Genomic DNA, 16419 nt, shown 5'->3' on the forward strand with positions numbered 1-16419 from the left:
ATTAAAATGCATAGCAACTGAAAAAAAAATCATTTTCACACTTGGGCTTCAGGTCCAGCAAAGCCAGATCTTTAGAGCCTTATGAAAACTACCAGGGTCAGAGCCAACATAATCCTTGGAAAGAGAATATTCCAGAGAGTTGGCTTCAGCAGAAAAAAACTGCCTACCAGAGAACATTCCTTAACTAATGGGACGCATAGAATGCGTCCCCTGTAGGACTTGATAGGATAAAAACAACTAAGGAGAGAGTGTCCCTTAAATAATTCAGTTCCAAGCCATGAAAGGCTTTAAAGATGATAACTGGCGCCTTGAATTGCATCTGGAATGCAGTTTGCACATCGACAGCCAATACAGCTTACATATTATGTGCCGAATAGTAGCAATCATTTACTATCCATGCAGCCACATTCTGTATCAGTTGAGGCATCTGAATGCTGTTCAAGGGCAACTTTGCATTGTCCAGACAGAAAATCATAGCATTATTATGAATGACTGTGAACCAGGCCTCCCAGTCCAGGAAAAGGCACAGCTGGAACACAGTATATAAAGGATCTCCCAGCCTTTAGCTAGCTTCTCTTTGGAGAAGGCTGAGGGCAAGAAGACCACAAATTGTATGCCAAGTCTGAGGCAGTGCCATGTCATCCAGAAAAAAAGATGGAAGATCTTTAGCAATAGAAAGTCCAAACGCCAAAAGCTCAGTTTTTCTTGGGTTGAGTTGAAGCCTGCTGCACTTTATTCAAGTCCAGCACACTGACAGGATCACTTAAGTCACCTGTTGTGGAGACGTAAAGCCAGGCATCATCATCATTCTGATGATAAGTCATCCCAAATTGTCAGATGACATCCCCCAGCAGCTTCATGAATATGTTAAAGAAGAGAGAGAGAGAGCTGAGCCTTCTGACACACTATGAGGTCGAGGTTGCAGGCGGGATTTCTTTTCCCCCCAATCAAACACTGATTGGCACCAACCCTAGAAGGATGATGTCAACCGGTACAACACAGTAACGGTCTATATGAAATACTTTTAAAGGAGGATAGTGAAATAATTGTACTTTTAAGAAGTTTTTTTTTAAATATAAAAATCTGTAGATAAAAATAATCTTTTTGGATTGTAATGAAAACGGCAAGAAGGATTTTTTCAATTGTTATGCAAAGATGCATAAGTCCTAAGATAAGATATTAAATCATAACAGTAAATAAAATGTTATTCTACCTGAGGCACAAGGGCTCATTGTGCTGCCAGAAACAATCTAAAACAAATTTCCAATGAGCCTTTGTAGTTAAACATGAAGAGATTTATTTAAAGAAAATGCAATACTGAACAGCAGAAGCGAGCACAGGCGTATTATTGAACTAATGCAGGCTAGCCGGAATTGTCAAATGATTATAAAATATTCAATTGAGAGAATATAAAATTAACACCTGTGAAACATAACTAAGAAATGTGACATGTAGGGACCCTGAACTCAACAAGCAGTATGCTCAACAAGTACCATTCTTGTTTAATTTGGCCCACAGATAGGATTTCTATTACAATTATAATAAATTATGAAAAAAGATTCAAGTGAACTTTTTCTACAGTCCCTAATTTACTCTTTTATACATTATAATGCCTCTCTACACTAACTTTGACTGAGTTTCAGGATTTAAAAAAACCCAATTATCTATAAGCTAGATGGATCTCCAAAATATTATTTTTAAATTGAATAATGTGAGATGACCCCATTTACTGATATCACGATGAACATTTTTGGTACAAATAAAACATTCTATGTGCATAAAATATGAACACACATTTCCTTTTCTAACATTTAAGAAAAATGGAAGAAGGAATATTATAACAATAATACATCTAAAACAGTCTTTCTCAACTTCCAGAATTCCCCTAGAAAAAGAATCAGTCCAGACTGCAAAATAATTGGAAGGCATCTTGAGGTGCCATGCATATCCAAAGGATAAATGTTCACTGGGAGAAATAGCAGCACATTCCAAATTTGGATTTATTTATTTTTTTACAAAAAACCGCCCATTCATTCTAAACCTCTCAATTATTAGATGCTACACAGAAAAGCACAGACAGAACAAATTCCCCTCTTCCCTTTGAACTAGTATTAGCTAAAATAACCTTCATTCAAGTAATAATTCTTGGTATGTAAGCCCACAATTCCATATCACAAGAATTCAGAGTTTACCCCTCAGGGTACATGCAATGTACAAGCAGTTTTTTAAAAAAATGTTTAAGTATAATATTTCAGTGTTACGGGGCATGTTGTAGGCACATGTGTAAACAGTGGCATTCCCATTATTCCTATTATGTGTGCATCTGCCTTAAAAACAAGCATAAAAATCACTATGTTTATTTGTCAGACATATAGCTGACGTTAAAAAAAAAAGACCTACCAATTTTCTCCTTGCTTCCCCATGTGCAGTTTTGACAGGAAGCTCTGAAAACAGTTCTCAAGCCATAAGACTTGGTGGCAATCAACCATATCTTGCAAATTCAGACTTTATGTGAGCTGGTAACTTGACAAGAATAATTAAATGGCTATGGCTACATTCCTATTGTAACTGAAGAGTGAGTTAGGAATGATTGACAGCAGTGTAGTGGAATGGTTAGTAAAGTCTGGAGAATGACAAGTGAAGAATGTCAGTGGAGAAATGATAGATACGGAGAGGAGAGACACAAATGTGCTTGGAGGAGAAAAAAGAAAGAAGGCATAGGTAAGACAACAGTGATTAGGCTAAGCTATTCTTCGTTATTTACATGTTCTTATTGGTTTAACATGGATAAACATATTTATAAGTTTTAACTTTTAAGTTGTGATTATGCTTTTGTTTGAAGAATACTAGGTGTGTGCAAATTTCATTCTATGTGCTAGATATATACTGTAAGTGTATGTGCGTATATATTTATACTATTAAAAAGAAAGTCCCTCTCACCCCTAAAGGTGGTATGTTTCTTCCTCAATCTCAGGTTTTCTACCAAGGTCAGGGAATTTGAGGGGTCTTAAGTGCTTTGAAACTCGACACATTTGGAACTCAACACATTTTGATGAGAAAATGTTGTCCCGATACCTGTTGCTGTTTGTTACTCAAGTGCAAGATAGAACTTGTCGGTGTTGATGGCTTGTGACTCGCTACCTTTCCAACCAAAACAAGGGTGATGCGTTAGTCACGAGGTCGTTCTTGCCCTGTGCACATCCCCTTGCAGTCTTATCTTAGCTTCTGTGGTCACTTTGTCTATTTTTGCATTTTTTTTCCTCATCAGTACAGGTAGTGAAGTTTTTATTTTATTTAATCTAAATATTTATTAATTTTTAGGTTTATTTCTCATGTAAAGTAATGATATACAATCCTATCATTTTACATATGACCTTAAAAATGTGCATTGTCTTTGGTTTGGGAACGCATTAAATTTATTACATTATCCCTTACGGGAAAAATTTGTTTGGTACTTGTTGTTTTTGGTACTCATCTTAGCTCCTTGAACAAATTAACGATGAGTATTAAGGTACCCCTCTATTTTGAGCTGTTCTAGCACAAGAACAGAGAGCTCTGATGTTGTTCCTGGGATCTGTTGGACCCACTCTCACAGCTTAGAAGTCACAGCCCCATATACTCTTACCACTACTGGGACCATGTTGGCCCTATATATTACCCTTACTTAGATATACTGTAAGTCCTACTGAGATGAGTGTAGCTTATTCCTGTAAATTAAAGTGGCAAATTATTCTATTCAGAAAACACAAATTACAAATGCTAAATCTATACAATCTCAGCAGCAACTTGCTCTATTTGGCTTTGGAGATAAGCAGAGTTAAACCTGATTAGAACTTGGATGGGAGACTTCCAGAGAATGTCAAGCCTGAAGTTAAGACTAGGTTTTTAAAGCATGTTTTGCAAAAAAAAAAAAACAACACCCCAAAAGAAATAGCAAACCACTGCTAGAAAACAACATATATTGTATCTATGAAAACAGCCTAGTTTTAAATACTGGAAAAACCAAAGAGATCATTGTTGATTTCAGAAAAGGCAGGCACAGCCACACTTCTCTGTGCATTAATGATTCACCTGTGGAGATGGTTACCAGCATCAAATTCCTGGGTGTGCAGCTAACGAGTAGGCTGGCTTGGTCACTCAACAGCGAGACACTGGTGAAGCGGGCACAGCAGCGCCTGCATTTTCTGCGTTGCATGAGAAAAGCACATCTTCCTTCTCCTATCCTTACCACTTTCTACAGGGGGACAATGGAGAGCATCCGGTCATACAGCATCACAGTCTGGTTTGGAAGCATCACTGCTTCAGACAGGAAGGTGGTGCAGAGAGTGGTGAGAATGGTCAAAACAATCATTGGCAGTTCCCTCCCCTCCATCCAGGATATAGCAGAGAAGCGTTGTTTGAGCAGGGTCCGTAAGATTATCTGGGACACTACTCATCCTCTTTACGACCTGTTTTCCTTCTTACCTTCTGGGATGAGGCTTCATGGTAGCAGAACATCCAGGTTCAGCCATAGTTTCATTCCATACAGCATTAACCTTGTGAACTCTCAAGCTCCCTCCTTCCATTATATATTCAAGATGGACAGTATTTAATATTTGTTATGTATAGGTAGGGGTGTGGGTGTATACATATTTTGTGTTTCACTTTTGAGAGCGGGCAACTAAATTTCATTTTTGATGTGTGCCATAGTGACCACAGTAAAAAAAATGACAATAAAGGTTATCTTATCTACCGACTTCTACATTTTAAATCTATACAGACTGCAATGTTTGTGTTTTAGGATGTATGCATGTGTGTTTGAGCATACAGACCCAAAAACCCATATACAAGTATAATATCTATGAGTATTCTCTAATGCTCTGGAATGTTAAGACCTCCATTAAGCACAGTAAATATACTGTTTTGACTTTAGGATTCTATTTTTTTCTCTTTTTATTACAGGATTAAATAGTTAAGCAATTCTTAACATCTGCCTTAAATTGGTGCACAATTAAGTCTGCTTAAATTTCAATGAGTGAACTGTCTTAAACATGCTTAAAAAACATGTTCTTAGCTTGAAAGCATGGAATATTTTACATAAAATGAGCTAATGCATTTTAATAAGTTAAAAAACTTTTATTCCTGTTTTAGAAGAATAGAGAGAATCAAGACAAGGTGAAATGTGCCTCTTGTCAACATGACCAACTTCTTAGTCTTAAGTGATCAAACCCTTAAATAGGGCCACCCTGGGCGGGGGGGAGAGATAATTTTATTCTTAAAAAGTAGGGTCTATAAGGTAATAATTTACTCAATGTATATAGAATAAATAATATAGAACTCATTCATAACTTGACAGAAAATAAATTAATCTGAAAATTATAATAGTTTTTGCTATGATTCCATCAAAGCACAAAATAAACAATTTTTCTCCTTAATTCTACAAGACATTAACTATATACACCAAAATCTACATCAGAATTCCATAATGCTGGTTTTTAAAGAACGTGACAGCTTTGTCTACAATGAATTTGAAGTATGATTTGCTATAAAACAGCTTGAAACTGTGGGTCTTTCACAAAATCTTAAATATCTACTAAGAGAGGGAAAGAGCTTCTGAATAGATAAAAGTAAAATCTTGATTCTTATATAAAATATTATGCATTTTAATAAGATTTTTGCCTGATTTATGTAAAGCTTTGTGTTTTTCATTTTCCCTAGCCTGTCACATTGTAGTGATGTATGAAGCATTTTAGCATCAACTTTGCCATGAGCAATAAAGTCACTGCCCCTAAGAAATATTAATATATTTCCATTTTTTTATCCTCTCTCCAGGAGTGTTCTTATTCAGCTTATTTGGTTTCACTTCACATAGTTGACCAGCATAATTTTTAGTCTCAAAGTAATATTTTAAAGCTTTGCACAGATAAAAAAAATATCCTTGTCAAACAGAGTAGAGTGTGTACTAAAAGGGTATATTTGAAAATGAGGAACATGGTCTTGGGACAAAGAAAACATTTCTATGAAGAAGCTGCATTTTAAAGCAAATGCTAGAGGCAAACACAAAGAAAAGTTCCAATGATAACTATTTGTTTTTCCTGGTTCAGATTGCCCCCTAAAGTTTTGCAGCTCACAATGGAATTGAAAATTATTCACGGAAAGTCAGAGTCTCTACAAGTTTGGGGATCAGTAAGCATACTTGGAGTTTTCAGATAATGGCTACAACCACAGAATGACTGTTATACTGGTCACAGCCAACTGTGAAATTTCATTTAATAGAAGGCAATTTACAAAGCAATGAGCTTGCCCATTATGGTCATAAATCGTGATGTTGGTTAATCAGGTCATCTCATGACCAATCAAATTTTACAACTTTTTTGATGAGTGAGAGAAATGCAGTCATGTGACTGTGTGTGGGGGGTGTCAACCATCAGAACTTCAAAATCGGGTCTTAAGTACTTTGGGGCAGGTTTGTCATAACTTCAACGTTGAGGACTAACCATTCAGTTGTCATTGTTGGGTAGAATTTCAGTAATAAAAATAAATGCTTTACCTAGGATGTTATTTTTATTCCAGATAATACCAGTCATAGTGACTGGTTTAAACAATAACAGAAAGACATTTCTAAATGTATACAAATATTCGACTTGTAATGATTTCTATAATGACTGCTTGAAGTTACAATGGCATTGAAAAAAGTGACTTATGATTGATCTTCACATGACCATTGTGGCATCCCCACAGCCATGTGACTAATATTCGGGCATTTGTGAATCAGCATGTATTTTAGGATGGTTGCACTGTCCCAGGGTCAGGTGATTGCCATTTGCAACCTTCTCAGCCATCTTCTGACAAGAAAAGCCAATGGGGAAAGCTGGAGTTGTTTAATGACCACATGATTAACTTAATATTGAAGTGATTTGTTTAACAACAAGACAAAAACGGTTGTAAAACAACCATGTTGCTTAGCGCAAGAAATTCTAGTCACAATTATGGTTGTAAGTTGAGAACTATCTGTATGGCAAAATAAAAAACAAGAATTAAATATAAATTGCTGCAAGATTCTAAAGCAAGAGGTGGGCTAGGATTACTTGACCTAAAATTGTATTTTCCTTCTCATAAGCAAGTTGTCTTTATGGCTATAACAAGGCTATCTTCTATATTCTCTACAATTCTGTTCAAGAGAGATTGGTGAGTTGATTCTGTCATTTCACTATTATGCTACTTACACTAAAAGATAAAGGTTTCCCCTGTCCAATCATTTCCAACTCTAGGGGACAGTGCTCATCTCCAATTCTTACCCTAGAGAGCCAGCGTTGTCCAAAGACATTTCCGTGGTCATGTGGCCATACACCGAGGTACACAGAATGCTGTTATCTTCCCATCAAAGTGGTACCTATTTATCTACTTGCATTTAAATGCTTTCAAACTGCTAGGTGGGCAGCAGCTGGGGCAAATAATGAGAGCTCAACCCATTGCACAGCATTCGGGTCTTGAAGCTCAGTGTCCTTAACTGATGAGCCATCGTGCTCCTCTACTTGCAATAAAATTATGAACAAATCATATTCTTTTTCTAATCAGCAACTATTGTTCAAAATAAATATTCCTACATATCATTGGTCTGTACATCTCAAACATATAAATTACACATCAACACATGAACACAGAGAGAGAGAGAGTCAAAAACTAACAGTCAGTCTTCTGAAATGATGGCTCTGCTTCAAACACATTCCTGTTTTTCAAGAACAATTTCTCAATCATTTGTATTTCAAACAAATTCATTTTGTTTACAGATATCATCTCAGTAAATGTAAAAGAACACTTCTTCGGCCCAATATATAAATAATTATTTGAAGAAAGAAACCCATCATTTTCCTACCAGTAAATATGGCATCTTCCCTGAGATTCTAAATGACAATCTAAATAAAAATAAAGTCCACTGGAATGTTGGACTTGCCTTATCTTCCAAATGCAACTTCATTAGGCGGAGATAAGCCACAGGGGCAAATGCATCTGCTGAATGTACAACCACTTCTGATGAGTCCCTATAACACAAAATTTTAAAAATGTATTGGAAAAAATAAATAGTATTGTTGTATATTGAAAGCAAAACAAACAAAAATATAACCCACAGGTACTTTTTCCAAAAGCCAACTGGACTTTCTCGGGTTGTTTTTTTCCTTTGAAAATGTTTTGCCTCTCATCCAAAAAGCTTTTTCAGTTCTAACTGACTGTTGGGGAATGGAAGGATTGATATTCTTCAAAGACTTTCTTGGTTTTCTTTCTTTGAAAATGTTTCTAGTAGGGAATCAAAGGCTTTATATTCTTTGAAAACATTTCTCACTGGAAACATTTTCAAAGAACAAAACAACAAGAAAGTCTAGTTGCCTTTTGGAAAAAGCACCTTTGGGACAATCATGACCTGGATAATTAAGAATCTCCATACACAAAACAAAAATAAATAATCAGAACTATATATCATAGAATTATACTACCGTGGTGCTATCTGAGCTTGCTTGTTTTCTTGCAGACATTTCATTACTCAAACTAGGAAGCATCATCATCAGTGATGATCAGTGTTCTGATGCACTGACGATGTTACCTACTTTGGGTAATGAAATGTCTGCAAGAAAACAAGCAAGCTCAGAGAGCACCAAGGACCCCTCGTATCAACCCTAAGCTGCAAATATTCTCCTTTATGAATAACTATATTACCACTTATGACATTTAAATCAGCCTGAATTGGGTTCGGTTTTAATAAGTAACAGATGCAAATGACTAGTCTTTGCTCCAAATAATGTGAATGGGTGCCACTTATACAGTCCAAGACAGATGGAAGTTCTGTTTGGAACATAAAGGAAAGGGAGTCCAAAGGAAAGGTATTGGAAATCACCACAAAGAACCATGTCTTTATGGAAAATATCTGCCTTACCTGAGAAGGCAGCTCATACCCACTGCAGGTTCTCATTAAAGAATTTCAGCACTATTATGTTAAATGGCTTCCTTGAAAAACAAATGGATCACATCCTTTATTCATTTGGAATAAAACAGAAGTGAAGCTGAACTCAAAGGATTTGTACTCAAGTCTTGATTCAAATGAGAACTAATGGATCATTATACTAAAATAACTTTATGGAGAGAAACCTAGGAAATCTGAAAATATTCATAACATAACTAACAAAAAGATTTGGGGAGATAACATCTTTTAAAGCTCAACTTTTCCCAACTTGGTGACCTCCACATAAGCTGGAATATACATTTCCTAATTGCCAAACAATGTATTTACGACTGTACTGGTTGGCATTAGAAGTAAAATAAATAAATAAATTTAACAAATAAATATAATCCAACACACCTGGAAATTATCAGGTTTGAGAAGGTTGCTGGCTCTTTCTATGTATCTTCAGAGTAAGATTATATATTTACGTATATTATTTATGAGACAGTGCAGTGGATGCTTTCAGTCAGAAACATTTCCTACATTTATTAGGAGTGTAATTTTCTTCTTGAAATACTCTACTTCTCAGATAATTTTATCAAACTGTATCTACCTGGGGTTACTCCCGAGTGGGGCATTTGAGGTCTATAACCAAATGATCCTTCTTCATTGATCTGAACACGGGATAAACCAGCTACCCTATAAATTCAGATGAAAGGGGTTTCATCGAAATATTTTCCTTAATACAGTACATGCACTCTAACTTCTTTGCCATAATTATACTGACAAATCTACATAGTTATAATAAATTCTCCATATGTCTATACATACATTTAAAAATATATATAGAAAAAAATAACTTGGGGCAAACTGGAAAGGTTCAAAACATTAGCATTCTAAAGTATCCCTCAGAAATTCAAACAAAATGTTTAGCATTGTCATTCTAACTTGCTAATGTTAAAATGGTAAAAAAGGGGGGGGAGGGCAGGAGGGAGAATGAGAAAGAAAAGGGAAATAGAGTTAATGGAACCTACAGGCTACTGATGTGGCAGTTTATCAAATGTAGCTGTAATGAAAGATAAATATTACTGGCAATTCCCACTTCATGAAAGGATAAAAGTGTCAGTGTGTAGGTACCAGTTTTACTGCAGGCCATAATCAGCAAGTAAACGAAAGTGCAAATGTCTAAAAAGTTTATAGCTTTCTATGAAGGCCCCATCTTCTCAGGCATTGATTTAGGTTAGTGGAGGGCTTTGCCAGTGTTAAACAAAGTGGGTATTTGTGAACGTAGAGGACATGTTTTGCTGCTGCCAAGAAAAGTGGCCTAAAGCTAAATATTAGTATGGTCCCAGTGCTAACATTTAAAGAAAAGAGAAGACATGGGTCCTTACACAACGATTTTCTTCTTAAACAGAGGGCAATCCAATGTGAATGTTTCATATTCTCCCCCTTCTCCACAGATATGGACTCCATACTTCTGAGAAAGCTGAAAAAGAAACAAAATGCTTTGAGGAATAGTACAAAGGGTTCTTATAAACTGAATTTAAATGAACTCAATTTACCCACAATACATCGAAGGAATACAATGCAATACAATACAATTCAAAAAGACAAAATCAACAGATAAGGGACAGAATAAAGAAAAAACTGGCAAGTCTAGCTAACAGCACAAACCAAATGCAGTTTCAGCATTAAAAAGATATACCAACAAAATTTGCAAGGAACTCTAAACAAAGGCCTGGGAGAACAGCCAGGTTTTAAGAACCTCTTGAGCAGTATCAGGGATTGGGGTGGGTGGGGGGTATGAGTCCTCTGGATTTCAGGAGGAACTTCATTCCAGAGGCAAGGGTTGTGAAAAATAAAATGAGAAATATGCAAGAATGTGCAGTACTGAAAGCTGTATTACACTGCTAACAGTACAGAGTTTGTATGACTGAAATGTACATATTCTTATTGAAAAGGTAATCCCTCTTTTGATAAATGAGACTTAATCAAGTCAATGAGACAAGCATAGGATGGCAGCTTATACTGTTCCTAAGACTGGATGCTGGTTCTATTTTCAATTCAATTCTCATCTAGATATGATAAATATTTTCAGCTGAAGAGTGGCAAGTAAGTACTGTTCTTTCAAGATGCTGTTATTTCTACACCAGGCAAGCAAGTTGGGTGTGAGGTCACAAAGATGTCAGAAAATTATAGGAACTGTTGCAGCCCCATTTATTCACTTTAAAGAGTTTATACAATATCCTGTCTCAATCATAGATCTCTAGAACTCTTGATCTTTACCGTGCTACCAATAGGCTACTGCCATCAACTTGAGCAAATACTTATTTAACACACAATTCATCTATATTAGTTCAAATATAGTTCTCCACCAGATCAAGAACCCAGATACACTGGACTAGGCAGAACACAGATACAAAAGTGAGAAAAAAAAACTCACATAATGTTCAGATAACAATTATTGCATAAAATATGAATGGTAATCCCCAAATTTACTGATGGTTCAACAATAATACAGAAAATGGGAAACTGGCCAATTTGAGCTGTTTGATATGCATCCTGTCTTTCTATCAAAGCTAATCTTTTTTTAAATTCCATTTATATCCCGCCCTTCTCCGAAGACTCAGGGCGGCTTACAAGCTTAGCAGTATATTATATTAGTATATATATTTATATTTTATAGTCTTCAGATAATTTCTTGACAGTGCTAACATCAACAAAGGACTAGCTGACTGAAGTGGCGTACAAATATTATTAAGGGAGAGCTAATACAAATGACCAATGGAAAGCCATCAGAGGATTATTTGTTGGGTCCTTGGTGGTCTCTTGAGTCTGATTTTTTTCTTACAGACATTTAATTGCTAGACACTATATCATCACCAGATTTTATATCAAGAAACTCACATCTGGGATGTAATACAAGGCCATATGTACTTCATAAATGGGTTTATTTCTAATATGTCAGTGTGCCAAACGTCTAGGAATTCTGTAGCATTCTTAGCCCTAGTTTGATCTAAAATGTTTAGAGCTTCCTAACTGACACTGAACTGAATTTACCTCCAGTATGTCCTGTGAAATTAATGAATTTTCATTCATATCTCCGGGCAGCCTGTTGATGCTTGTGGATGCATAATGCCAATCTTCTATCTGCTTGTCTTACTCCTTTCTCACAGTCCTTACACTGTATGTTGCAAATGACTTCTGGATTAATAATAGTTTCTACTTGAAATATTTCATAGGTCTGACTTTTTTGCGTATTGGAATCAAATATTTCTGCCCCTGTCCTCTGATTCCTAAGACAGTCGACAACTTAGGCAGGAAAGAACTAAAGCTTCGCTTGTTTATTCAATTTGTATGACTGCCTGATTTAGCAAATGACTGTGGGCAATGAACAATCTTAAAATAAATTAAGAAACAAATTATCATCATATATACAAAAATTAAAATATACTGCAACCAAGAAAGATGTCACAATTAATGGTTGTTAACACAACCAAGAGATGGGACCCTTCACCCACTTGAGGCCAGGGCCCAGGCCCAGGCCCAAATAGTTGCTAACTTAAATGCCTCTCTAAAACAGAGGTCCCCAACCTTTTGGGCACCAGGGACAGGTTAAGAGATCCTTGGTGGAGCAGTGGGCTAATGCCTCCTTAAGTAACACCAGCTGCCTGCAATTAGTGCAGGTTCGCATCCCACCAGGCTCAAGGTTGACTCAGCCTTCCATCCTTCCGAGGTAGGTAAAATGAGGACCCAGATTGTTGGGGGCAATAAGCTGACTTTGTAATAATGCCTCTTGGGGTGTGTGTGAAAGCCCTAATAAGCAGGCATATACATAGAATGAAGGCTACTGCTAAGCTTGTAAGCCGCCCTGAGTCTTCGGAGAAGGGCGGGATATAAATGGAATTAAAATAATAAAAAAATACATGAAGAGAGGTTTTTCTGTGGACCGGAAAGTGTGTGGTTTTGTGTGTGGCCTGTATCCTGCAAATGGGGCTTTGTTTGTTTGTGCGGACTGGTTGTTGGCATGCCGCAGCCCGGTACTGGTCCACAGAACAGCGGTTGAGGGCTCCTGTTCTAAAAGACATCAGGGTGCTTCCTTGCTTATAATAGGGCATTATTATGGATCTGCTTTAGAAGCCTGCCCTGCATTCCTCAAAAATGGGAAATTATAGGCCAGTATCCTGCCTTCTATTGCTGGTTAAGGTGACTGAGAGAGTAGTGAATTCTAAACTGTACAAAGTCCAGAACATTTAATTGAAAGAAAAAATACATCCAAACTTAATTCTTGTATTTGATTTTAATCAAACAGTCTGATTTAAGGAATATTTAAGAAACTTTTCATTTTTTTCCTCCTTCAATATTTTATTTCAGAAAAATGTATATATAGCTCAAATGAATATATTATCTGTCATATAATAGAATCATGTCTATTTACACATTTTGGATGGCTAGCCGAATATATATAAGTATATATGTATTTGTATTCAAACGTAGATCAAATTATCTTTGCAGGTTCTGAGTTATCAGACATTTTCCTTTCAATGAGCAAATATCCCTTTGTCTAAATTTCTTTGTCTAAAAATAACCAAACATTCTTTTAATCAAGCGTTCACTTCCAAAGTTTATGCTGCTGGCAAAAAGTATAGCTCCACCTGTCAGAAGCTGCTGTAAAGTTCTTGCAGGACAAATCCATCAAGAATAATTAATGCTGATACAGCAACAATGCCAACTTACAAAACTGTTAGTTAAAACAACTTATTCTTCCCCCTTTCAAAATTACTCTTGGAAAGCTGCTGGAAATGGAAACCACGTCAGGGAAAAGTGGCTACAAATTAGAGCTTTATTTGGAACAAAATATATGATTGTTCTTCCTTACTGGAGCATCCAATAAGCACTTCCCAATAAGAAAAAAATATATTTACAAGTTTCCTAAAATTATTTGTTCTAATAATGCCTTTTTGGTGCCACAAATCTTTCCTGGACATCAAGATCAAATTCTTTAGAGTTCCTACTGGTGTTATAACGGCTTGGAGTGGAATATCTTAGCTTCTTGTTGCTGGAACATCTTCCCAATTTACTGCAGGCAACATGCCCATACAATAAAATGTGCCTGCTTCGGAAGGTAGGTTGAATGAACTATTTGAACTCCAGACAAATCTCCAGTAACCGATCAGGAAAGGAACTAGAAACTTTTGACCTGCAAAAGAGGCTGGTTGTTCTTCTTCTATTAAGCAATGCAAGATACTATAGTTAACATTCTGACCACAGTTCAAGGTCATTCTAAAACAGACATGTCAAACACAAGGCCCAGGGGCCGGATCCGGCCCGCGAAGTGGTTTCATGTGGCCCACGAAGCCATCCAGGAAACAGTGAGGGAACGGCCCCCACTGCCTTGGCCCTGGCCCAGAGACCCTCCTTCTGCCAGAGACCCTCAGATCTGTCCCACTCCTGCCCAGGCCCCCATAGGCATCCTTGATGCGAACGATGTAGAGCTGGCCATGCCCACCCAGTAGGCCATATGCACTCTAGCCATGCCCACCCAGTAGGCCATGCCCACCCTGGCCACACCTACCCGGCCCCCTGAGGGCAACCGCAATGCTGATGCGGCCCTCAATGAAATTGAGTTTGACACCCCTGTTCTAAAACAAAAGCAATAGCTTCCAGTCTCGGACATGCCAGATGAGAACAGAGTCAGCCTTGTCAAAAGAAAGCATGGTGTGCATGTTTGTGTATGTGTGCAAAAATAGATTATAAACAGTTTTAATATATCCCATTATAACTAGGACACAATTATTTGTCCAAGAATTCATTATTATTATTATTTTAAAAAAATTGTGTGTGTGTGAATGCACCTAAGTCTTAAGGCAGGAGTTCCGGACCATCGGGTGGCGGCCCATTACTGGGCTGTGAGCCATTCAGAACTGGGTTGTGGAAGTGGCAGGTGAGCATGCACATTCCCAGTTGTGCAAGAGGCAGGCGAATGCGTGTGCGCATGTTCCATTTACATGTTTGCACATGTTCGCTTGCCGGCTGCTCACATGGAACCATCCCTTCTCTTCCACACACAGCTGGAAAGGTTGGGGAACCTTGCCTTAAAGAATAATGGCATGCTCTGGCTATTATTAGAAGAATCTCAGAAAAAATAAAACTTTTTATATGCTTATTAATAATCAGGCATATAAATAATCTGTTATGGAAAAAGTGTGAGAAACTACAATAGCCTGCAGTCTTTTTTGTACAACCACAACGGATAAAAAAGGAACATCTAAAATTGAATATGACTCAGTGCAAATATTAATGGGTTTAACATGATGTGAATATTAACCACCAGGAGTCAAAAGTAACTTGATGTTACGTTATCTATCAAACAATGAAATACAACTGGTAATCTGGAAGGCAGCAAAAGACTAGAAGCTTTATATTTGTCAGACTCAAATTATTTAAGGGCCTTCATAATCAGAAGATAACGTGAGTACTGGTTAAACATGGATCTACCAATTTTCCCCTAGGAAAGGGAAGCTATAAAATATAGCTGAATCCAAAATGTATAGATTCTCAATAGCCGATGCACCTACTTCATTCTCCAAAATTCTCAGCCATGGCAACTGTGGCTGGGGAATTCTGAGAGTTGAAGTCCATATATTTGAAATGTGACACATACGGGAAACACTGTTCTAAATAATAATCAAAGAAGGCTACAGACAGCAGCATAGTAGTTTAACATTGTGAACACTGTCCTTAGAAGTTTCTCAATTTTCCTTCTTAAAGGCAGGTGTTAGACTTCAGATAAAGTTTGGTCATCTAGAATTTTCTAGATTCAAGTTATCAAAAAACTGAAGACAGGAATACGCAAGTTTGTATGTAATTATTTGGATTATATTGTGTTCAATAAAGAGGGGATTAAGAAACTGAGCAATTAGATCTTGCCTATGACAAATCTCTTAAAAAGCATTTAGCTAATTTCTTTTTTATACTGCTATCTCTCTCCCTCACAATCTCTCTCTCTCACACACACAAACCACCCCCTGACAGAATTTAAAGAAAATATTTTTAGAACTATAGCCTTTACTTTCTCTGCAGCTGGTGTTTATGCTTCAGTTTCACTAAGTTATATAAAGTTAGCTAAATATCTAGTAAAATATTTATGTATGCTGACATTTACTGGGAAACACAAACCCAACCAAAATAAGAATTTATTGAGCAATGTTCTTTTACACTGCTGTAGTTTTGGCCTCCAACCGTCATGGTTCAACCATGACAAAATGCATGGAAAGCAATCTAATACGAGGAAAAAGAAATATTTCTACCTTTAGAAGGTTGCAAAAATAGGTGACTTTAAAAGCTCACATAGATCTGACCTTAGTTTTTGTATCTCTGCATATGGATGGATGTTTGTGGGTTTGTGAAGACAGTGCAACAACTTTCTGTAATACATGTAATAAAAGTGTTCCAGTGACAAATCATTGAAAAGAATACACAGATAGTCCTCAGCTTATCACCAC

At 36.8% G+C, this 16419-nt stretch overlaps 1 protein-coding gene across 3 annotated transcripts in view; it reads right to left on the reverse strand.

The window, feature by feature from the left end:
• The window catches only part of DPH6 (diphthamine biosynthesis 6), a 224355-nt gene that overhangs the window by 148080 nt on the left and 59856 nt on the right, over positions 1 to 16419 (reverse strand). For 2 of the 3 annotated variants that reach the window (XR_014024612.1, XM_081313793.1), the window contains exons 7-9: positions 10306 to 10400; positions 7930 to 8021; positions 4072 to 4230 (exon numbers count right to left, since the gene is read on the reverse strand). Coding sequence is in view for 2 of the 3 variants with exons in the window: in XM_081313793.1 (XP_081169919.1) it covers positions 4072 to 4230; positions 7930 to 8021; positions 10306 to 10400 (346 nt within the window). In the remaining variant the exon portion in view is untranslated. The remainder of the gene's footprint in view (positions 1 to 4071; positions 4231 to 7929; positions 8022 to 10305; positions 10401 to 16419) is intronic. The other variant, XM_081313794.1, reaches the window with a different exon arrangement.

The sequence above is a fragment of the Vipera berus genome (assembly GCF_964194415.1).
Source record: "Vipera berus genome assembly, chromosome: 1".
Taxonomy (NCBI): Eukaryota; Metazoa; Chordata; class Lepidosauria; order Squamata; family Viperidae; genus Vipera; species Vipera berus.